This window comes from Garra rufa, chromosome 19 (genome assembly GCF_049309525.1).
Source record: "Garra rufa chromosome 19, GarRuf1.0, whole genome shotgun sequence".
In the NCBI taxonomy this organism is placed as follows: Eukaryota; Metazoa; Chordata; class Actinopteri; order Cypriniformes; family Cyprinidae; genus Garra; species Garra rufa.
The window spans coordinates 40,625,410-40,651,747 of NC_133379.1; the positions used below are offsets into that span (position 1 = coordinate 40,625,410).

Below are 26,338 nucleotides of genomic sequence, written 5' to 3' on the forward strand. Positions count from 1 at the left end.
TAGCACCACCTGACCAGTTGTATTTATTTTTTATATATTTTATATTTGTATTTTGTTTATATTATTATTTTATATATAAATTTATTTTTTATATTAAATTTTTTTTATATTTGATTATCTTTATGTCCCCAGCACCATCTGACCAATCAGTGATGAGGTTTTTTATTTTATTTTATTTATTTATGTATATTTTTACATGCATCCATATTTAATTTTATATTTTAATTTGTATTTTGTTTTATATTATTATGATTATTATTATTATATATGTATATGTTTATTTATTTATTTTAAGGTTATATATATTTTATTTAAGGTTTATTTATATTTTATTTTATATTTTGATATTTCAGGGTTTTTTCTTTTAGGAATTTTGGTTTTATATTAATATTTACTATTTATTTAACGTTTTATAATATTTTTGTCTCCAGCACCACCTGTCCAAGTAAAGATAATGTATATTTTATTTTAGTTTTCATGTAATTTTATACACACTAGCATGTTTCTAGTACATTTTTTACACATTGGTTGCCTGCTGCTAAAACGTTTTTCCTTGTTTCTAAATGTTGATAATATTCTGCCAGCATTTTTGACAAAACTAAAACATGTTCCAAGCATGTTGTAGGTTACTCACTGATAGGGGTGCAACGGATCGTAGGTGATCCGTGATCCGTACGGACCAGCCCCCACGGTTCGGCACGCATGTGATTCGCGGATTAACTGTTAAATTTATCCATCATAGAGTAAAAGTTTATAATTTGCACGTTTTGTCACACCAATTTACCCATTCAAACAATTTTAAGCCATTGCCGCAAAAGAGAACACGCGCGCTGTTTTTTGCTTGTTTTTGTTTTTTTACCGCTGCCGCACACACCTGAAGCGAGCACGCGCACAGAGAGAGAGAGAGAGGGGAGAGAGAGAGGGGCGCTATTCAAACTGGGCGATTCACAGATTGATTCTTTAACTTCTCTTGAACATAAACGTACATACAAAGTTATGTTCAAATACCCGTTGTTTTATTCTGGTAAGAACAGTCGGTTATGTCTTCAGGGAACCAAAACAGCTAAGAAAGAGATGCCAGTATTAGGTACGTGCATTAGGCCTTAAAGAGACAGCATCCTATAAATACCTGCAGTGAGAAGCACTAGTTATTTTACAATGAATTATTAAATTTCTGCACCTGAATACTAGTATTATTGATTTATTTATGTTGTATTCATCTACACTTGTCATTTGTGTAATTGTTCTTGTTTTGTTACTGACTTTATTAGTTCAGCTAGTTTTTGCTGTGGATTAGAAGTACTTAAAGTAAGCATTCAGTGATTAATAAACAACAAACTTTTTTTGTTTTGTTTGTTTTTTGCTGATCCGATCCGTGACTCAAAATCCGTGATATGATCCAAACCGTGAGTTTTGTGATCCGTTGCACCGCTACTCACTGAGCTTTGTTAGCGACAGACACATTGATATACAAAGATAGATACACGAACATCGAACATCCAATCAGATGTCCTCTAGAATAAAGAAGCCCCTCCCCCTGATGCAGCAATTCATGTTCATGAGTGTGACCGACTAAAGCCTAATGGCTATTAAAAGACAGGAAGAAGCGATTGAACACGTCCTGTCAGACTGGTCTGTAATTGTCATGAAAAATGTCACAATGCAAAAAATGATAATGGTCCTAAAAATAGCCTTTTTTACTTGATTTTGTGCAGAAATGTCATTGTCCTTCGCTCTCACTGCTTCAGCCGGCCTGAAATCTCAAATATCGCAGTCAGCTGTGGTTTGTCTGTCCTGAAGCATGCGTTACCTCATGCGTTTAACAGACGAAAACATGTACAAAGTTCTGTGTGACGGTGTCCTGTGGCATGTGGGTGAAAGGCATGCTGGGAACAGGGCGTGTGCGGGTGGGGTTTTTAACTCAAGCACACACACACACACACACACACACACACACACACCTTCTTCTCCCGCAGGGTGTGTGTGTGTGTGTGTTTGGGTGCGGCTGTTTTAAATATCGCTCAGTAAAGTTTTAAGAGGTAAAGGGCTTACGATTACAAAACACACACGGCTTCAATCCAGCTCTCCCTCTCCTGCCATACACCCCAGTCCCACACAATTCCTCATAAAGGTGGTGCAATATACAATAATCTCAGCGTCAGGTCAAACTGGCTCCAAGATAAAAGAAACCTGGTTTATTATTGCCAACCCAACACTGATAAATGCATTCTGATGCTCAATAACCTACTGTTCTTCTGTACCGGCAGGTTTTATACACATTTAGCGGACTTTTCAACCTGCAGAACCTGATCTGACTCTTGACAGCACGGTAAAAAAATAAAATAAAATGAAATATATTGGTATATTATTATATATTTAGATAATAAAATAATAACATGAAACAAAATTTAACAGCATACATATCAAAATATAAAATAAAATAAAAATACACCTCATCTCTGATCAGTCTTATCAGTCTCTGAAATATACGTTTTGTTTTATAAAGTATAAAACTAAATGCAAATATTTTTTTTAATATAAATGTATTAAAATATAAAGTAATAAAAAATATCAAAATATTAAATAATCTTATCAGTCAGGTGATGCTAACTGTATACAATATACAACTCAAAAAACAAATATTAATACGGTGTAAAATAACGTTCTTTTATTTTAATATTTTTTTAATTGAAATATTTATATATTTATTTGTTTAAATATATTTTTTAATCTTTAGCTTCTTTCTTTTTTTTGTTTTGTTTGATTAATTTTTTCCTATTTCATATATTTATTAATTTTTTAGTCTAATTTTGTTTTCTTATTTGTCGTCATTTCTTTTTTTTTGTATTTTGTTTCAATATTTGTTAGTTAATTAAGAAAAATGCTCATGTTAGTTCACAGAAATATTATTTTAGTATCAATGAGAAGCTATTATGTTTTTTATTAATATAAATATAAATATTTTCTGATTTTATTTTAATTTTTGTTAATATTTTTTTTGTTTTTGTCATTTTATACATACGCCTACTGTATTTGTATTTTCCCCCCAAGTTGTTGTTATTTTAATGCATCACATTAAACTAATTAAAAAAAATAAAAATAAAATAAAACTAATAAAATAATAAATAAGCTTTCCCTTGATGTATGGTTTGTCAGGATAGGACAATATTTGGCCGAGATTTAATGTCTATAATCTGAGGGTGCAAAAAAAATTAAAAAAAATCTAAATATTGAGAAAATTGCTTTTAAAGTTGTCCAAATGAAGTTCTTAGCAATGTATATTACTAATCAAAAAAGTTTTCATATATTTACAGTACGAAATTTACAAAATATTTTCATGGAACTCATGTTAGTTCACAGAAATATTATTTTAGTATCAATGAGAAACTATTTATGTTTTTTATTAATAGTTTTAATTAGAGTGCAAAAAAAAATCGAAGTATTGAGAAAATCACCTTTAAAGTTGTTTAGCAATGCATATTAAAATTTATCTAAATAAAATCTTTATGGAATGATCTTAATATCCTAATGATTTTTGGCATGAAAGAAAAATAGATAATTTTGATCAGTTTTTCTTTCTTTCTTTCTTTCTTTCTTTCTTTCTTTCTTTCTTTCTTTCTTTCTTTCTTTCTTTCTTTCACTCATGGTGGTAGGAAAATAAAGTTCTTTATTAACAGCAGGATTGCTTGTAATACAGATTTAAATGCAAAAGAAAAGGCAGTAGAACTGTTTCTGTCAATAGTCATTTTTAATTTAGAATGTTTGTGATAAAATAAGCAGTTCAAATGTTTTGCCACTTACTTGAGCAACTTAATATATAAATCTAAAAGTAAACGCAAAAGTAAAAAGCATTAAATAACGTGTTGCTTATATTTATTGTGTTAAACTTGACTTTGAAAGATTACTCTACTGTGTAAGAAATGAATCACAATGCTGAAAAAGCATTTTCAATAACAATGTTTGGATTTGAATCAAAATTATGGATAAATGTGTAAGTGTTTTTTTTTTTTTTTTTGTCATGCACCTGTCAAGTTTGGGCTTTTTTCAGACTAGTGAAAAAAAACACACCCAAAAGACACTGTGAAGTGTTTCTTTTATAGCACTTTATCTATTTGTGTCAATAGATTTCAATTACAATACATATTTTTAAAGGCCGTTTTTTTAAATGAGTTTTTTCTTCTACACTGAGCCATAAATCTCTACTTCAGTAGCACTTACACACACCAAACTTTACATTTTTATTCCTGTCTATATCCTGAAGGTTTTTACAGAGGGATTTGTTCATATATAATTTGCTTGATTATATGCAACATTTTATTTCCCAAAATATAGTGACAAAATGAGATACCCAAAATCCCCTCTGTAAAAACATTTGACTCTATTATTTCAAAAAAATTAAACAAGTATTTTAAAACTGACTTCATCTGGTGTTTCGATTTTTGTACTAGAAATGTATGCAAATTAGCGCATATTTCATTAAATAATGGATCATTTGCATATTGAACCTAACATTTAAAACTTTTAATACAAAAAATGTTGCAATTATCAAAGTAATCAATCAACTGGGTAAGTAAGGTCATAACTATTAGTTAATTTTTTTACCCTATTCACCTGCAGTGTCTCACCTTAAATGGCTAAAAATTCGAATTGAAGTTTCACTATAAATAATTCGACATGATAAAAAGAAGGCTTCGAATCGAATCGGCAGATACTGCTTCCTGCGATCAGCAATCTGTGACCCCTAAATTTCATTCTGGGTTTTTAAAGAGAGTCTTTTGTTATTTTAATGAGTTTATAGAATAGCGAGATCAATGCGTGAAAAGAGCTAATCAAGTGATAATTTATCAGATACCCCTAAAGTCTTTAACATTCCAATGCTCAATCAAGAAAACACACACACACACACACACACACACACACACACACACACACACACACACACACACACACACACACACACACACACATTTCATTTGATTCCTATTTTCAATTATCTTTTCTTTCTTTCCTTATTCTTAAAATTTTGTTTATCTTTTTTTCTTTTCTTTTTTCTTTATTGTATTTTGTTTTATTTTTACTATTTTTCCTTTTTCCATGCACACTAAAAAGAATAAAGGGCACCAGATTTTACATTTGCTTTTTATTTGTTTTTAATTAAAATTAAAATGCTTTTTTTCTTCTTTTTTTGTAATTTATATTTTTGGAATTTTGTACATTTTATGCTTTTTTTTTTATTTTAAATTAAAATTAAATAAAGTTTTTTTTTTTTTTCGAATCACAATGCTGGCATTTTCAATAACAATGTTTGGATTGAAATTAATCTGAAAAATGCATTATGCGTTTTGTTTTTTAGTTGTATTTATTTTATTTCTTTATTTCTTCCTATTTATTTTTTCTTTATCTCTTTTTTCAGTGATCTTTTCCATAACAATGTTTGGATTTGAAACCAAATAATAGATCAAATCAGGCTTGTGTTGTGTGTAAGCTAAAAATTCTAAAAAAAAAAAAAAAAAATGCACTGCATGATCAAACATTTAGGTGAGATAAATATATATTCTTGAAAAATGTCTAAAAAAATGCTCCGCTTTTAACGTGATTCAGGCTGTCTCTGCATCTGCGTGTGTAAGTACAGTAAATCAGTTTTTCTTATTCATGTGCTGCAATAAATCAGGCTTTTGTGTGCACACTTTCCCATGATTCTCTTCATGATATGAGTGTTGCTCCACTTTGCATTATGTCGGATATCCGTTGGATTACTGTGGATTTCCAGGATTTTTTTTATGCAATATGCAGACCGATGGTGATGATGTCACCGGCGTTTCTCTGCTTTCCCACAGTGCACTGGGATCGGCCGTGGCGTGTCACCGTCTCGCAGATAAATGTAATTGTTTTGCTTTTTTGAATCCAATTTAATTCTGGAATCGTGAGTCAAGAGAGAGCTATAAAAAGTCACGCATGAGATCACGGCTTGGTCATTTATAGTGTCCATTCATATGAATGAAAATATGCTAATTGGTTTATTGAGCGCTGGAATATGCATTGAATCCTGAGAAATGTATGTGTGCAAAAATGTCACATGCACTATATAAATAGTATGCTACAAAAATAGTAGTATGACCTTTGCTTTTTATTTAGTTTTGGTTTTCTTTTTTATTTGAATTTAAATAAATACTTTTTTTTTCTTTTTTTGTAATGTATATTTTTGTAATTTTGTACATTTTCGTGCATTTTTTTATTACTTTATTTTTTCTTTCTTTTTTTCTTCCTGTTTATTTTTTTTTATTTAATTTGTTTCTTATTTTTTAAATTATCTGTCTTATTTATTTTTACAATTTATTTTCTTTTTTTTATCTTTTCTTTTTTTCTTTTTTTCTGTAATGTATTTGGTTTTTGGTTTTATTTTTGTTATAATTTTTTTTCCTTTTTCCTTGCACGCTAAAAGATTCAAGTGAACCAAATTTTACATTTTCTTTTTATTTGTTTTTTGTAATTTATATTTTTGTAAATTTGTAAAACAAAAAATTATGCATTTTTTTATTTATTTATTTATCTCTTTTATTGGCTATTTGTTTCTTATTTTCAGTGATCTTTTCTTTCTTTCATGTATTCATTTTCAAAATATGTTTCCTTATTTTATATCTTTTTATTTTTATTTTTATTTGTCTTTAATGTATTTTGTTTTATTTTTGTTTTTATAATTTTTTTTCATTTTTCCTTGCACACTAAAAGATTAAAGTGAACCAAATTTTACATTTGCCTTTTATTTGTTTTTATTTTATTTTTTTTTTTTATTAAATTGAAATTAAAATTAAAATTGTTTTTTTTTTGTTTCTTTTTTTGTAATTTATATTTTTTGTAATATTGTACATTTTTATGCATTATGTTTTTAATTTTAAATTAAAATTAAATTAGGTTTTTTATTGCTTATTCTTTTGTAAATTATATTTTTGCAATTTTGTACATGTATTTATTTTTTATTTTTATTTATTTGTTTAATTTGTTTCTTATTTTCAGCTATCTTTTCTTTAATTTAATTATTTTTATATGTATTTTGACTATTTTCCTATTTTTTTATCTTTTAGTTTTTTTATTTTTCTTTGATGCATTTTGTTTTTCCTTGCACACTAAAAAGATTAAAGTGCACCACATTTTTTACTTTTTTTTTCTTTACTACTTTCTTTTTTTCTTTATCTCTTTTTTATTTAATTTGTTTCTTATTTTCAATGATTTTTTCTTGCATTTATTTATTTTTAAAATATATTTTCTTATTTATTTAGCTTTTCTTTTTTCTTTTTTTGAATGTATTTTGTTTTATTTTTTCCCCTTCTTATTTATTTGTCAATTTATTGTAATGTATTTGTTTTATTTTTATTAATTTTTCCCTCATTTTTTATCTGACATATAAAGCGTTTAACACGCACCAAGACTTTTGTAAATGTCATGTGTTGTTAATTTGAGGACGTCTCGTATCGGAGGATGTGTTGAGATGGAGACGTGTTGTGATTGTAGGAGCAGATCAGACAGATTGAAGTCTTCTGTCTGTGTTTTTCCCATCTGGGATTGAAAATCTCCCAGCAGCTCTTGAGGTCCAGCAGCGTCTGAGTCCATTAGTCATCTGTGTGTGTTACAGAGACACTTCATCATTTTAAGATCATCACTGATATGATTGTGTGTGTGTTTGTGTTTCAGCAGTGTGTTTCTGAAGAGGACAGAGAGACTTAAAGGAGACTTGAGAAACACGAATAACAGCAGAACGAGAAACAGCCGGCAGTGAGTACAAACACAGACTTTTACTAAAACATCTCAAACAGATCAACAGTATGTTCAATATTTATATGTGCATCAGATTTATAACTGACTTGAATGTATATGAAATAATGATGGTGCAATGATTGTTAGAGACACACACAATGCATTAGATGTAATTAGCATAATTATGCACACATCAAAGACGAATATTAAATATGGCATCAGGGCGTCTGTGTCCAGACGTTTAAATGACAAATGACAAATCCGACCAATCCCAGCATGCTTTGCCACAGACATTGTGAGTGTGCGCGTGTGCGTGTGTGTGTGTGTGTGTGTGTGTGTGTGTGTTCTTCAGATCTCTGTGTAAATACACATCATGTGCTTCTTTCTTTCTCCTCTTCTTTCCTTTTATTTCTTTTAATTTAACTACATTTTTTCATTTCTTTCTTTTTAATTTTGCTTTTTAATTGTTATTTTTCTTTCTTTCTTTCTTTTATTGAGCAATTTTTACAATTTCTTTTTATTTAATTCAGTTTTTTATATTTTCTTTTTCTTTTTTAGTTTAATACAATTTAATAATTGTTAACATTTCATTTAATTGAACTTTTTTAGCATTTAGTTTAATTAAATTCTTACACCTTTCTTTCTTTAATTTAACATAATTGAATAATTTTTAACTTTTCTTTTAATTTAATTTGATTATTTTTCTTTCTTTCTTTAATTACATTTTTACCATTTCTTTCTTTTAATTTAATGCATTTTTTACATCTTTCTTGTAATTTTAACTTAATTAAATCTATTACAATTTCTTTCCTTTAATTGAATTAAATTTGTACATATTTCTTGCTTTTTTCTTCCTTTCTTTCTTTAATTTAGTATAATATAATATAATTTAATAATTTTTTAACATTTCTTTTCATTTTTTGCTTTTTTCTTCAGTTTATTCTAGTATTTATTTTAATGTAAAGATTTTTATTTGTTTTAATTTTCTTTCTTTAAATTTAATTAAAAATAAAGAAGTTTATTAATTAATTGCATTTTTCTTTTTTAATTTGTTTTAATTTATTTTTCTTCATATTCATCTTTTTTAAATGTTTTTTTAAAATTATTTTTTCCTTATTTTTTCTTTACTTTTCTTTCTTTTTTTTTCTTTTTTAAATCTTTATTTAAATTTTTTCTTTGTTTTTTTTTTCTTTCAAAATATTTCTCATTCTCTCTTTCATTCCTCTGTAATCCTTCATTCCTGCAGGTGTTACGGCTGAATGAACTCTTTAGGTGAATGTAGATTTGCATATTAACCGTGTTAGTTGTCTTAGTTGTCCTGATGACATCAGTGTTCGTCAGTGATTCCCCAAACGTCGTCTTCAGTCTCCTAATCAAGTCTTTGCACATCTCTATATTCCTGGACGTCTCCTGTAAGGCGTGTCTTTCTCCTCTTTCCAGTAAATTGCTGTTGTTGGAGAAACATCTCGCTCACCAGGTCGGGTCTCTTTGTGACGTCGCGTTGGGTTTGGCTGTTTTGTTCCCATATAATGATTTATTGCACCGACTTGCATTCAAAACCGAAATTAGTCTCGTCAGTCTTTCAGAACCCACTCAAGTCGATGCTTGTCTTGCAAAGTTCACGTCGGTCCAAAGGCTTGTGAAACAAACGCCTGCTTTCGCCGGAAGAATCAAACCCACAATCCGTGTAATCCCGTGTGTTGCGGCCTTTATGATTCTGAGCCTTTATTTAGTGACAAAGTACGTTAATCCCAACCGAAAGCGTGTTTTTGTACGCTCAATCCTCTGCATTGTTCCTGACAATGATAGTAACGAATCCATTAATTCAGCAACAATATAACAAACGTTTCATATTCAAACAAAACATAGATTTCATCTAAAAATGCACTGTAAGACGTTTGACTTTTTAAAACACTTTCTTTTTTTTCTTTTAAATTTAATTCTAAGCATTTTTTATTCATATTTGTTCTTTTAGTATTTTTTATCCTTTTTATTTATTTTATTTATTTATTATTATTAATTTATTTTTCTTTTATTTTCTTTTTGTCTATTTTTCTTTTTTATTTGTTTTTAATAAGTTTACATTTAATTAATGAATTTTTACGTATTTTTATTTCTATCTCTATTTTTTTTTAAATATTTCTAATTAACAAAACTTTCTTTTTTAGAATTAAATTTAAAATTAAATTTTATTTTTATGCATTTTTAATATTTATTATTTTTTAAATTTCTTTATTTCTTCCTATTTATTTTTTTTCATTTAATTAGTTTTTTTATTTACAATGATCTTTTCTTTTTTTTTTTACATTTCTTTTTAATTAATTATTTTATTTGTCTTTTGTGTCTAATATATATATATATATATATTTTTTTTTTTTATCGAATGAGCTTTTGTAGGAGCTCTGTAAGCTTCCGTCTCACATTTTTACATTTTTAATTACGTTGTTGTTGGTCTGGTTTTGCAGATTCTTCTCGTATTTAACTTCTTGATCATCTTTCCTCCTCCTGTGTTCCTGAGATTCTTTGCATTTGTTTGTTTGTTCACTCTGTGTTTTTATTTCCGTGTTTATTTCTGTCCTGTTTGTCTTTTGTCCCTGGAAGGAAACAATCGTCAGATCTCACCTCATAAATTATCGCTGATGTGATTGGAAAGGGCCGATCCGTTCGCACCTGTTTCAGGGGGAGCCGCTCGCGTCTCATTATCCAGACTCATCTGTCGCTCACGCCGAGTCTGATTGGTCGAGAGAAACTCTGTGTGAAATCAGGACTGTTCGGCGTGAATTCAAAGCAGTAGTGCTGCTAGTTAACTCAATCATAACTAGTACTACTGCTGATGAAACCCTAACAAGCTAAAACAATCAGAACACCCTAGCAACTGCATAGCAACAACCTAAAACACTCACAAAACATTAGCAACACCATAGCAACAGCCTAAAACACTCGGAACATCCTAAAAACTGCATAGCAGCCGCCTAAAACACTTGTCACCATAGCAACAGTCTAAAACACTCTAAACATGCTAGAAATTGCATAGCAACAGCTTACAACAACCAGTTCACCTTAGCAACTGCACAGCAACAGTCTAAATCATTCAGAACGCCACAGCAATTGAATAGCAACAGCCTAAAACACATCAAACATCCTAGCAACTGCATAGCAACAAAGTAAAACAGTCGCAACTCCCTAACAACTGTATGAAAACAGCCCAAAACACTTACAACACCTTAACAGCTGCATAGCCTAACAACAGCCTAAAACACTCACAACACCTTAGCGACTACATAGCAACAGCCTAAAAACAGTCGTAGCACCATAGCAACAGCTTACAACACCCAGAACACCATATAAATGGCATAGTTTAAAACACAACACTTTAGCAACTGCATAGCAACAGCTTAAAACACACCAAACATCTTAGCAACTGCATGGCAACAACGTAAAACAGTCACAAGTGTATGACAATAACCCAAAACACTCACATGTTAACAACTGCATAGCAAGAGCATAAAACACTCAGAACACCTTAGCAACTGCATAGCAACAGCCTAAAACACACCAAACATCCTAGCAACTGCATAGCACCAGCTTTAAACACATCAAACATCCTAGCAACTGCATAGCAACAACGTAAAACAGTCGCAACTCCCTAGCAACTGTACGACAACAACTTAAAACACTCATAACACGTTAACAACTGCATAGTAAAAGCCTAAAACACTAGAAACACCTTAGAGACTACATAGCAATGGCCTAAAAACACTCTTAACACCCTAGAAACTGCATAGCAACAGCTTACAATTACACTTACTTACACCATATAAATGACAAAGTCTAAAACACTTTAGCAACACTCTGCAACACCTTAGCAACTGTGTAGCAACAGACTAAAACACACCGATCATCCTACCAACTGCATAGCAACATCATAAAACAGTCGCAACTGGAGGACAACAGCCCAAAACACTCACAACACCTTAACAACGGCATAGCAACAGCATAAAACAGTCACAAAACCCTAGCAATTAGCAAGACAGCAGCCCAAAACACCCACAAAACCTTAGCGACTGCATAGCAACAGCCAAAATACACTCGTCACCATAGCAACAGCCTTAAACACTCTGAACACCCTAGAAACTGCATAGCAACAGCTTACAACACCTAGAACACCTTAGCAACTGCATGACAACAGCAACAAACACTCAGAACACCTGAGCAACTGTAATACCAACAGCCTGAAACAGTCACAACACCCTAGCAACAGCATGACAACAGCCTGAAACACTCATAAAACTTTAGCGACTACATAGCAACAGCTCAAAAATTCTCCCAGTAAGGAAAAGTGAATATGGTTCTTTATGAGGACAAAACAAAGTCGTGACTTGTGTGCGTCTCTCTCGACCTTCTGGTCCCCGTAGGCGTCTCTTGGCTCCAGTCGAGCCTGTTGGCGTTCTGAGAGCTGTATTTGCTGAGGTCAGTCCAACTGTCTGAGGACTGATGACTTTGTCTGGAGTCATCGAGGGGAAAAACTTAACAGATTCATCAGATTCAGTCAGATGACTGCAAAATATTGAGATGCTGGATTACAGGTTATGCACACAACATGATCTTATATTGTAATTGTGCTCTTCTCAAGTGTCTGAATGATGATCTGTTGATCATTTATTTATGGTATTTGTAGGAACATACAGTTGCAACAATTTTATATGTTTTCAGAGTTTCAGAAGAGATTCTAAAGCACTTCTTTTCTTCTGATACACTAAACATAATCCATTCTTGTGCTTTGTCACATGATGGTCACTTCATAGAGCACACTTCACAGTGCTTTACTGCATCTCCCTCTAGTGGAGAAACCACAGACTTCAGGCAAAGCTCAAAGTCGATGCGTCTTTTGCCTAATGATTTTTGCAGAAATGTATTAGGTTTTTTACAGGACGGATATTCAGTGTACGATATGGTTTCTAAACATTCTGCTTACTTGTCATTCTGTGTTGATTTTTGGTGTGAATTATGCCCCATAAAACAAATAAATTTGGTTTAGTAATTGTTTAGTTTTTTAAAAAATGTATAACCGTTTAAGTTATTTTAGTACATTAAGTTAAAGGGAACTAGCTGAAATAAAATACTAAATAAAATTACAGTATAACACATACAATTTTCAATTCAGAAATTGCTAGTAAATTTCACAATTAATTTTAAAATTTAAATTGATTTAATTCAAAAGAAAAATTGTAAAATAAGTTATATATATAATCCAAAGTGACATTTTAAAGTAGATTGAAATGGTGTTTTTTGTCAAATGTATTTAGTGAATCTCAGCAAACCTTTCATTGTGTAATATGTAATTAAATAATATATGCAATTACACAATTATAAATAAATTAAATATTACATGCATAAATGTAATTTAAACATAATTATATATTATTATCTAAAATTATAACAATCTTTAATTTAACTTCAAAAAATAATTTCTTTAAAAGTATACAATGATAATGAATAAAGATATATTGGGATTTGCTAAAGTGACACAAATAATGATTTATGAATAAAGTGAAGAAAGCGAAATCAACCTGACATTGAATGCTTTTAAATGCATGTAAAATCTGACAAAAGTCTTATTTAACATCTGTGTGTACATAGCAACTGCCTAAAAACACCTGTCACCATAGCAACAATGTAAAACAGTCACAACTTCCTAGCAACTGCAGTACAACAATGTAAAACACTCACAACATCTTAGTGACTACATAGCAACTGCATAAAACAGACACAACACCCTAGCAACTGTATAGCAACAGCCTGAAACGGTTGGAGCACCCTAGAAACAGCATGACAACAGCTAAAACACTAACCTTAGCAACAGTCCAAAAAACAACACAACACCTTAACAACTGCATAGCAACTGCCTAAAACACTCACAACACCTTAGTGACTACATAGCAACTGCATAAAACAATTGCAACACAGTAGCAGCTGTATAGCAGAAGCCTGAAACGGTTGGAACACCTTAGCAACAGCATGACAACAGCCCAAAACACTCACAAAACCTTAGAAACTGCATAGCAACAGTAAAAAAAACTCACAATGCCTTAACAACTGCATAGCAACAGCCTAAAAACACGCACACAACACCTTAGTGACTACACAGCAACTGCATAAAACAGTCACAACACCCTAGCAACTGTATAGCAACAGCCTGAAACGGTTGGAACACCCTAGCAACAGCATGACAGCAGCCCAAAACACTCACAAAACCTTAGAAACTGCATAGCAACAGTCCAAAAAAACCTCACAACACCTTAACAACTGCATAGCAACAGCCTAAAAACACGCACACAACACCTTAGTGACTACACAGCAACTGCATAAAACACTCAAAACACCCAATCAACTGTATAGCAACAGCCTGAAATGGTTGGAACACCCTAGCAACAGCATGACAGCAGCCCAAAACACTCACAAAACCTTAGAAACTGCATAGCAACAGTCCAAAAAAACCTCACAACACCTTAACAACTGCATAGCAACAGCCTAAAAACACACACACAACACCTTAACAACTGCATCAACTGCATAGCAACAGCCTAAAACACTCAAAACACCCAATCAACTGCATGGCAACAGCCTAAAAACACTCTGAACTCCCTAGCAACTGTATAGCAACAGTCTGAAACAGTTGCAACACCCTAGCAATAGCATGATTAAAGAAATATTGGGCTTTACTGTGACACAAATAATGATTTATGAATAAGGTGAAAAAAGCTAAATCAATCTCAAGTGAGCTTTTAAATGCATGTAAAATCTGACAAAAGTCTTATTTAACATCTGTGTGTGTTCCACAGGCAATAACAGGAGATTGTGACGCTCGGATCTGAACGAAACCAACCGCGCCACAAACTGACCAACGGGATGCCAGGAATGAGTGCACAGGAAACCAGCACGGTAAATACAAACACATGAACACACTCGAATAACAGCTGATGTTCCACTGACTTCTCTTAATAATGGTTCACAACATTAACTGGAAACAAACATGTTGCACGATAGAAAATTCACTCTTACATTACGCTTTAAAAACATTGCATGATTGCAGCAAGGATATTAGTGTTATTGAGTTGTTAAGATGTCCACATCAAAAGAAATTTACAAAAGTGATTTTATGTCCATAGAAAGCACATTAAATGTAAGTAAAGTGTCTACTTTTAGCAGTTTCCGGAGAATAAAATGTGAAATGGTGAAAGTAATTTGTCTTTTAATATGTCATAAATTGATTTTTGTTGTAAATGTGCCTGACAAAATTGTTACACTGAGTGACATTTTAGTGGGTGTCTTCTGTAAATTAGGGCAAAATGTATGATATTTATTTTTTTTGGTTAAGAAACAAAAGCAAAAATGTAATTAAATTAAAAAATTTTTTGGAAAATAACAAGGACTCTTCATCTTCGACCCTAATATGTTTTTGGTGTGCCATTTTAGTTTCATTAAGAATTTTTTTTAAGTAATATTGTGAATTAGAATTGAGAATGTTTTTATTAATTTTATATCTTTTATATATATATAAGACTAAAATAAACATATATTTTCAATCACAAATTGCTGTTAAATTTCACAATTAATTTCAAAATTAAAATTAAATTCAAAAGAAAAATGTAAAATAAATACGTAATATAGAATCCAAAGTGACATTTTAAAGTAGATGGAAAAGGTGTTTCCTTTCACTGCATACTATGTAATTAAATAATAAATGCAATTATATAATTATAAATAAATTAAATATTACAGGTGCATACAAGTCATTTAAACATGAAAATTATATATAATTATATTATTATTAATTTTCTGGTCAATTTTGCTTAAAATGACAACTGCAAGTTACTTTCTATGATGAGAATAAATAATTAAATAAATAAATGTGACCCTGGACCACAAAACCAGTCATAAGGTTAAATTTGACAAAACTGAGATTTATACATCATATGAAAGCACAATGAATGAGCTTTCTATTGATGTATGGTTTGTTAGGATAGGACCATATTTGACTGAGATACATCTATTTGAAATCAGAAATCTAAGGATGCAAAAAAATCAAAAATACTGAGAAAATCACCTTTAAAGTTGTCCAAATTAGGTTCTTAACAATGCATATTACAAATCAAAAATTACATTTTGATATGTTTACAGTAGGAATTTTACAAAAAATCTCCATGGAACATAACTTAATTTCTTAATGATTTTTGGCATAAAAGAAAAATCTAAAATTTTGACCCATGCAATGTATTTTTGGCTATTGCTACAAATATACTCCAGCGACTTAAGACTGGTTTTGTGGTCCAGGGTCACAAATAAATAAATAAATAAATAAATAAATAAATATAAGCTTTATTGAATATGACCTCGTCTTGTATTTTGAATGCAAGTAAAAAGTAATATATTGACACATTTGCTGGAAAATTAAACTTTTTGATTGAAAAATCAGGATTTTAATTGATTGAGTGTAGTTTAGGTCAGTGTATTTCTGTTGAATGGCGGCGGTAGTATTTTTACCCGTTAAACACACACGTGTTCTGCGTCTGCTGCAGGTGTGTGTGTGTGTGTGTGTGTGTGTGTGTGTGTGTGTGTGTGTGTGTGTGTGTGTGTGTGTGTGTTTGATGTGTCCAGATGTTGGTGATGTGAATGTGGATGTTTTGGCGCATCTGTCCGCTCACCTGCAGTTCCTCTCCTCCGTCACGCCTCGTGTTTTTCTCCTTCACCATGTGTTGGCATTCAGTGCTTTTGCTTTTGTGCACATTCTGGCGTTTCGCTCTTTTCTCCAGAGATTTTGATGTCGTCTTTTGATGTCGAATGAACATTACTGGGCTTTTATTGCTGATGAATTGGATTTGTTAAGTCTGGGTGTGTAATAATAACACATAATAATAATTGAAGAGGCTGTTGTAGAGACATTTAGAAAGTAAGCTTGTTTTAACATGCAAACGGCATCCTTTAAAAACACAGTTTTTTTTAATTGTAAAACCTGTTGCTTTTTTAAATAGTTTTTATTAATATTTTGGTAACAATTTAACAATGAACAATCATTTTTTACAGCATTTATTAACCTTTTTTTTTAGTTCTCATTACATTAATATTAACAAATACAACTTTTTTTTTTAATAATGTATTATCATTGAGATGAACATGAACTAAAATAATAAATTGAAAAAAGTATTATGTTCACTAATATAGTTTACAAATTAAACATTGTAAAGTGTAGCTAGTATTTGAATTTATGTATGTTTGTTTTTTGTTTTCATTTTTATCTTTTCATTACTTTTTTTATGTTGTTTTATTTTATTTCAGTTGAAGTTAAAAGTAAATGTTTCGTACATCAAGTTTAGGTAAACTAGCCTTGGCAATTAGCTGCTTTTATAAAGTTTTTATATTTTATGTGAAAATACAACAAAATTGCTAAAACTTTACTTTTAAAATTAAACAAATAAAAATAAATAATTTTAAATTACAAAAAAAAAAAAAAAAACATAGAAATAAATTAATACTGTTAACCTTAATAAATAAAATTAAATTTAAAAAAATAATTTCAGCAACTTGCCAAGGTATCTTTCCATCTAGCCTAACTTGATGTACTAAAATAAATAAAGCAGATATCAAAATAAAAAAAAAAACTGTGTGAAAATAACAACAACAAAACAACAAAATTGCTAAAACTTTACATTTAAAATAAAAAAAAAACATTAAAAAATAATAATAAATAAAAAATACATATACAGTATGTACTAAAATAAATAAAGCTGACATAAATGACTAAAAAACATTTTTTGGAAATAATAATAACAATTATTTTTATTATTATTATTAATAATAATAATAAAAATAATGACAACAAAGCACGACAAAATTCCTAATACTTTAAGTAAATTTAAACATTTAAAGTCATAAATCAAATAATATATCAAAACTTAATTTTTGAGTAGTAATATGCATTGCTAAAAACTAAAAAAGGTGATTTTTATATTTTGATTTTAATTTTAATTTATTTATTTTTTTGCACCTTTAGATTCCAGCTTTTCAAATATTGTCCTATTCTTACAAACCATACATCAATGGAAATCTTTTTTATTCAGCTTTCAGATTATAAAAAAAAAAAATAATATTAATTATGAATATGACTAGTGTGTCAATCATATAGATGCTACCAGCAATCATCCTGGCAGTGTCCAGGTTTCACTTGGACGTTCATCGCTCATGTTTTAGTGTGCAAGTGTGTAAATGTAGTTGTATGTTGTGAATGGAAGAGCACAGACTCAGTGAGTGTGATTTTGAGCAGGAAACTGGGTCAGAGCACATCCTCAATTCAGCACCATATGTTACTCCACCACACCCTGAGGGAAACACACACACACACACACACACACACACACACACACTGAATCTTGGGTTCCCACACACACCCTTCACTCATTCCGGATGAATCTTATGGAAACATGTTTTACCCCAAAATCACCAAAAATGGTGTTTCCATGAAGAACATGAAGACAGTTTTAGAACCATTACGATTATTTTGCATTGCAACATTATTTTCAAGGTAAAACATTTTTGAAATTTTCAGTTTCTCATTATTGCAATGCACAAAAAAACCCATTCTCATTACTTGTAATGTCCAAACGTCAGCATCATCATCAGTTAATAGATAAAACACTCGAAATCTGTCAATGCATGAAACGTTGCATGCATTGTATTTCTTGTTTTATTTAATTCTGTGGTGAAATATAATCCAGTCTTGTACTTCTTTAGACTTTAGATTTCATGCACATTTTTAAATCTCAAGTTCTCATTATTGTAATGTCCAAACATCATCATTCAGCAAATCAGCATCAGTTAAAGGTTGTAAAACTGGAAATCAGTCAATGCATGAAACATTGCATGCATTGCATTTCGTTAAGTTATATTTAATTCTTAATTTTCTTCAACCAAAATATATTTTCTTTTTTTTTTATTTGATTCTGTGGTGAAATACAAGCCAGTCTTGTACTTTAGACTTTAGATTTCATGCACCTCTTTAAATCTCAAGTTCTGATTATTGTAATGCAAAAAAAAAAAAAGAAAAAGAAAAAATGTTTAAATATTTATTAATTTTTGTGTTTTCCAATTATTATTAATGATGGTTTTCATTACTGTCATATGACTAATTTTTATTTATAAAACATGTAAATTAAAGGTTGTAAAACGGTAGATATTTTACAATGGAAAACATTTTAATTGTCCAAAAATAGTCAATATATAGTTTGTAATTTGTATAATTTATAATTTTGATTCTGTTAAATATTTAACATTGTCCAAAAAAATTAGATACATTTATTTTACAACAATTATATTATACAACAACAGATTTGTTCTTTAAAAATTAAGGATTTAATGAAAATACAATAAAAAAACTATATATAAATATAAAATACAATTTAATGATTGCAGTAAGAGAATAAGGACAAATTTAGTTTATTGTTATGAAAATACCATTTAAAACAATTGTCGTTGAGTAGTTGAATTTTCTTTAAGTAAAATATAAAAAAATTGTTAAATTTCTTATTTTTTTATTGTAAATAAAACAACAACAACAGATATATTCTTTAAAAATTAAGGGATTTTTTTTTCATGAGAATACAATTAAATATATAAATATTTATTGCATTTATTTTCATGAAAAAAATCCCTTAATTTTAGAAAATACAATTTAAAATAATATGTGTATATAATATAATATAATATAATATAATATAATATAATATAATATATATTATATTATATTACAAAATAATATTATATATAAATAAATAAATAATAAAAAAAAAATATATATATATAGTTTGTAAAAAAAAATGTATTTTTATATTTATATATTATACTATATATATATATATATATATATATATATATATATATATATATATATATATTAGTATGTAATTTTTTTTGTGTTTTCATGAAATAATATATATTTAATACATTAATATAAAATAATAAAATATTATATGTATGTGATTTAATAAAAAAATCGTTTTAATATTCAGGTATATTTTTTGAAAAATTGCATTAAAATTAAAAATATATATATACAGAATTAGGCAAAGATGTTAAATTGTCCTAAAAAGTCCTAAAACGGGCATCATTTTCTCAATGCAAACTGCATTGTTTTTTTTTATTTTGGTGTAAATCCTGTTTTTGACGAGATTCTCCCGTATAGCAGTGTGTGAATGAAGCAGATGTCTAGTGATCGGGAACTGAAGGAATGATGAGCAGCCGGTAAATCCGTCCCGTCTGGATCGCCGCGACCCTCTCTCACGCCCCTGTGACCCCCGTCTCATTTGCATACTAAACCCCGCCCCCGAATGCTGCCATCGTCGGGGTGCCGCGGCGACCTGCTGTTGCCACAGCAACAGGCCCGACGATGGGATTTTGGGGAGTTTATTTGTGGCATCTTCATAACGTTAATCATCTCTGTCATATTCATAAATGCCAGGCTGTCACAGGCTTATATGATGCCATTTGTTTCAATTTACTGCTCCGAAACGCAGACGCAGCCTCGTCCCGCGGGACGCTCTGCAGAATCAGATCAGATTTGGTGGAAATTAATCACATTAAATCGTAGATTAAGTGATAATCCCCTCAGAGCTCTTAAATACTGTAAGTGATTGGCATTGTCTCTGACCCCTTACCCAGAGATCAGTGCTTCTGAGTTACCCTGGTAAAAACCATAACATCAGGGTATTGTGCAATATATTTATTAGCCCAAAAACTCTCCTGATATTAGGAGTTATTTTAATATCACTGGGATGCTGTTTATTTAGTCATTTAATTTGTTTTAACATACCTTTATATACCTAGATTTCTATTTGAAATATTGGCTTGAAATATTTTAAGATACTATTATCATTTTCATTAATATTTGAAATTGGTTTTATTTTAATATTTTTTCTTTTCATTTTAGTTTTACATTTCTAGTAAATGTATTTGTTTTTGCCAATTTTATCATTTTTAAATGTCTGTATAACAAATAAAATAAAGAGAAATAAAATATTTAATAAAATATTTAGTGTCACTAAAGATATAATATAGGTTTTATAATTGTTTTAATTTTTTTTATTTTTAAATTTGATGTTTTATTAATTAAGTTTTATTAATTTAAAATGTGTAGATAATAATATAAAATATTTAGTGTTTGAGATACTACTGTTGGTTTTATATATAAAAATGTTTTTTATTTTAGATTTTCTGTTTTAATTTTACATTTTTTTTATATTTTTTATATTTGTTGACATTTTTACTATTTTAAATATGTCTTGTTAATAAATAAATAAAATAAAATATATCTAGTGTCATTAAGATACTACTGTAGGTTTTATTCATTTTTATGAATTAGATTTTTATTTTTATATTTTCTGTTTTAATGTAAATTTTAAATTTTATAGTAGATTTGTTTATTGTTTTTTTTGTCATTTTTGTCAAGTATGTATAGGTTTTGTTAATTTTTACTTCAGTTTATTTCATGTTTAATGCTACTGAGCTCAAATGAATCACATTAAATCATAGATTAAGTGATTATCCCCTCAGAGTAGCCTGGGGAGCCGGCTGCTCCATCACCCAGAGATCAGTGCAGCGTCCCTGGGGAAGAGCGCTGGGCGAGTCCCTGGATTAGGCCTCAAAATCTCGCCTGGACTCTCATTTCCGTAATTGCGCTTTATTAATTGATATATTGGAGGATTGTAATTCCAAAGTGTTTTGCGTGTGTGAGAGCATGTGTATGTGTTTACTGACGGACAGCTGTTTGGGGTTTTTGCATTTTAAGAAGGGGAAAATATTGGATTGTAAAAGAGCGAGTATCAGTGTTTATATAATGTCAGTTCATCGCCTTTCGTCGTCCCTGATCCCTTTAAGCTCACAGTAACACATCATAACGCAATTGCATTTGCAATCTCGATTTCCACATTCATTTTTGTCAGGAATTATGGACATTTAGTATGAACTAAGGCTGAAACTGCCAAAGTATATTCATCATTAATGATTAAATTAAGATGCATGTTTTCATTCAAACACAGAACGAGACTCTAAAACTAGTGTGCATTTTATGTTCATACATGAAAAGAATGAATCAGTGATTCATTAGAGTGACTCATTTTCAGTCTGTTATTATTATTATTATTATTATTTTCATTTTTATATTATCTGTTTTCATTTTAATTTGACATTAAAATTAAATTTGTGTGCAGTTTTTGTCATTTATATTTATATTTTAAATATGTCTGGATAATAAAGTAATATTAAATATTTAGTGTAATTGAGAGACTGTAGGTTTTATTATTTTATTTTAATATTTTCTGTTTTAATTTGACATTTTTAATGAATTGGTAGTTTTTATAATTTTTTATACATTTTAAAATTTGTCTGGATAATAAATAAAATTATAATATTTAGTTTCATTGAGATACTACTGTAGGTTTTATTAGTTATTAGTTAGGTATTTTTTATTTGTAGATTTTACGTTTTAATTTTATATTTTAAGTCAGTTTACTTATAAATTTTGTCTTTGTTAATTTTAAAAATATCTGGATAATAAATAAAATATTTAGTGCCATTGAGATTAATTTTATTAATTTTGTTTAAATTTGTTTTTATGTATTTTACTTTTTTTTTCTTTTTACATTTTTAGTAAATGTGTTTTTTAGTCAATAGTTTTTGTCATTCTTGTTAATTTGAAATATTTCTGGATAATAAATACTGTAGTTTTTTTTTTTTTTTTTTTTTTACATTTTTATTAATTTTTTTTATAGTTTTTGGCATTTGTAATTATTTTAAATATATCTGGATAATAAATAAAAAAATATTTAGTGTCATTGAGATACTACTGTAGGTTTTATAAATTTTATTTTTTTACATTTTTAATAAATTTGTTTATAGTTTTTGTCATTTTTATTATTTTAAATATGTCCGCATAATAAATAAAAAATATTTAGTGTAACTGTGTGTAATACTACTGTAGGTTTTAGAATTTTTGGAATTTTTTTTTACATTTATTGTTTATAGTTTTTGTCATTCTTATTAATTTTAAATATATATGTATAAAAAAAAATGTGTCATTGAGAAACTATTGTAGGTTTTATTAATTAATTAATTATGTCTGGATTTTTTTTTTTTTTTTAATTTCTTATACATTTTTAGTAAATTTGTTTATAGTTTTTCTAATTTTTGTCTGGTCCACTGAAACATCAACTCGATTTCCACATGAGCAAATCTGAATCTGTCCAGAGTTTTGGACAATTAATATAAACTGAGGCTGAAACTGAAAAGTATATACATTTTCAGTTGTTAAAATGATGTTTTATGCTCATGTTTTCATTCAAACACAGTGTGAGACTCTAAACCTAGTATGCTTCACATGTTCATACTCAGAATTCTGGAAAGAATGAGTCATTTGCGACTGGGTGAAACGGCGCTTGTGTCAGTTCTGGCGTAACATGCCCACGTTTGATGGCTGTTTGTATTTTCCCTCAGGAGTGTCACAGTTGCACAACTCCAGTGGGTGAAATGAAGAATATTTCTTCAGAAAAGCAGATGCAATCTAGTGTGTGTTCAATCAGAGTGATGTATTTCTAGGCAAAAGAGAGGAAAGACGTCTCCAAACACAATGCGGACGCTTCCAAACGCTCGTCCAAAGCCAAGAGCCTCACGCTGGAAGACGAGGACCGCAGCTGGACGGCCGGTAAGAAGACGGCGCTGATCGGCGGATCCAATCTGACGCGTTCGGGAAGCGTTAAAGATCTCATATTCAGGTTCGACTGGCCTGCGCCGACTCCACCGCCGCGCCTCGGGTCGCTAAAGATCAAACGGCAAGACGTGAGCGAACGGGATTCTGACAAAATGAGACATGAAAGCAGAGAGAAAGTGAAGAACCAGAGCCAGAACCAGAACCAGAACCAGAACCTGGTGTCTAGGCAATCATCAGAACCCAAAACACAAACACAAGAAAACTCTGAGCAGAAACGTCACATTGCAGAGAAGAAGAACGATGAGAAACACAACAATAAAGAGCAGAAGGCCCAGCGCAGTAAAGACAAGCCGCACGCTTCTCATCCCGGTCCGGTAAGTGGGCGAGACGCTCTCCATATCGGACCCGTCGTCGTCTCGTCTAACCGGCTTCGCCGTGAATCTCCTGTCACGCATGAATCCGTCTGCAATCAGCCAATGACAGCCTTTGATTTCACACACACACGCTTGATTGATCTGCTGATCTAACCAATCCAACACACTCCTGTCCATGTCTGTGAGTGTTTTGTTTGTGCATGAGCGCTGTTATTTGTTATTGCTGAGATACTGGTTTAATATTTTGCATGGGTTTTTATTGTTAGATTTACGTTTTGATTTTATATATTTATTTAATCTTTTTTTTATAGTTTTTTTATTTATTTTAGGTTTAAATTTAATTAAAATATTAGGGATTTTGTTGTGCTTTGTCATTATATTCATTATTATTATTATTATTATTTCCATATAGTTTATTACTTTTAGTTATTTTAGCACATCAAATTAAGGTGAAAATGAAATGCTGCCTTGGCAAGTAGCTGAAATTACTATTTTTTTTAAATGTAGTTTAATTTTATTATTTTATTAAGGTTAACTTTGTTAATTTGTTTCTAGTTTCTTTTGTGGTTATAATTGTTTTATTAATTGTATTGATTTTTAGCTAGTACAGTTTTAGCTATTTTTTTATGTATTATTTTTTGTTATTTTCATATAGTTTTTATTCATTTTGATACGTTATCTTATATGGCTGTCTACTGTGAGTCTTGTTTTTTTCTCCTGGAAAGCGCCCTGGGCACCTTTTTGGTTGTTGTAAGGCGCTTTATAAATAAAATTTGATTGATTGAAAATGTTGCCTTGACCATTAGCTGAAAATGATGATGATTATTATTATTATTTTAATTTATATTTATTTGTAGTTTGTGTAGTTTGGTTTTATTTGATCTTTTATTAATTGTATTATTTTATTTAATTATCATTAATTTAGTTTTATTTTAAATGTCAAATTTTAGTAAGTTTGCTGTGTTTTTGAAAAAAACTTTCATTCATTTATTCATTTATTTTCAGTAAGAGAGAGTGTACAGTAAGAAAAGAAAAATATAACATAAAAAGCATATATGTGACCCTGGAGCACAAAACCAGTCTTAAGTCGCTGGGGTATATTTGTAGCAATAGCCAAAAATACATGGTATGGGTCAAAATTATTGATTTTTCTTTTATGCCAAAAATCATTAGGAAATTAAGTAAAGATCATGTTCCATGAAGATTTTTTTGTAAAATTCCTACCATAAATATATCAAAATGTAATTTTTGATTAGTAATATGCATTGTTAAGAACTTAATTTGGACAACTTTAAAGGTGATTTTCTCAGCATTTTGATTTTTTTGCACCCTCAGATTCCAGATTTTCAAATAGATGTATCTCGGCCAAATATGGTCCTATCCTAACAGACCCTACATCAATAGAAAGCTTATTTATTGAGCTTTCATATGATGTATACATCTCAGTTTTGTAAAATTTAACCTTATGACTGGTTTTGTGGTCCAGGGTCACATATAATACACTGAAAAAATACAATTATGTATATAAATATAAATATTTTTGTGGAAAAAGAGCAAGTAATGAACATGTTTTCAAAATATTTTTAGGTAAATATAACACCTCTGTGCATGATTTGTGTGCTTTAGTTGTGCATATGTGTGTCCATTGTGTCTGTAAGTGTTTGTAACACAACATGCATCTGATCTGCAGTAATAATCCTGTGTTTTTGTGTTTTGATTCACAACGCTGCACTTGATTTCCGACGTTTAATGTTTGATCCTCACTCACTGCGCCCTCTTTTCTTTTCCAGCATTCCGATCTAAACGGCGAGAAGCAGTACCCACAGGAAGAGCCCACGACCCCCAAAATCAGGCCTAACCCCAAATACCAGCTCTTCCTGGGCTCCAACGGCACCAGCGGCTCCAACGGATCGGCGAGCAACGGCAGCGGTCCTCCCGGCGGTGGGACCAACCTACTGAGGGTTAGTTCGATGATCCGCGGATCCATGGAGTCGCTCTCGTCCCGGGACTGGGACAGCATGTCCGACAGAGTGAGTCCAAACACATTTACAAAACTGATTTTATGTCCATAGGAAGCACATTAAATGTAAGTAAAGTGTCTGCTTTTAAGGTTTCAAATACATTTTTGGAGAATAAAATGTCCAAATTTGGTTGAAATAATGTTGTCATTCAGTGCAACATTTATGTAAAAATTCAAACAACATGCTTATTCTGACTTAAATATTTAAAAGAATAAGGGAGCATATTACATTTTAGTGTTTTAAATGAGTAAAACAATTTTTACTGACAAATGAGCAAAACCTAGGATAGTGGCAAATGTTAAAATGTAGAATCACAACTAAAAGCCATAAATTGATTTTTGTTGTAAATTGTTACACCGAATGAAAAAATGTATGATATTTATTTTTTGCTCAGAAAAACAAAAACAAAAATGCAATTCAATTAAAGAGAAAACTTT

At 30.0% G+C, this 26,338-nt stretch overlaps 3 protein-coding genes across 3 annotated transcripts in view; all 3 read left to right on the forward strand.

The window, feature by feature from the left end:
* The window catches only part of LOC141292843 (uncharacterized), a 12,900-nt gene extending 10,585 nt beyond the window's left edge, over positions 1-2,315 (forward strand). Inside the window, exon 10 of the mRNA XM_073824904.1 lies at positions 2,268-2,315. Coding sequence (XP_073681005.1) covers positions 2,268-2,315 — 48 coding nt within the window. The remainder of the gene's footprint in view (positions 1-2,267) is intronic.
* LOC141292115 (transcription factor 4-like) overlaps positions 1-26,338 on the forward strand; it is a 360,731-nt gene that overhangs the window by 158,255 nt on the left and 176,138 nt on the right. The gene's annotated exons all lie outside the window — the stretch shown is intronic.
* Positions 7,647-26,338, forward strand: part of LOC141292844 (uncharacterized) — a 25,572-nt gene continuing 6,880 nt past the window's right edge. Inside the window, exons 1-4 of the mRNA XM_073824905.1 lie at positions 7,647-7,770; positions 14,595-14,694; positions 23,395-23,880; positions 25,671-25,910. Of these exons, the coding sequence (XP_073681006.1) occupies positions 14,662-14,694; positions 23,395-23,880; positions 25,671-25,910 (759 nt within the window). The 5' untranslated portion in view covers positions 7,647-7,770; positions 14,595-14,661. The remainder of the gene's footprint in view (positions 7,771-14,594; positions 14,695-23,394; positions 23,881-25,670; positions 25,911-26,338) is intronic.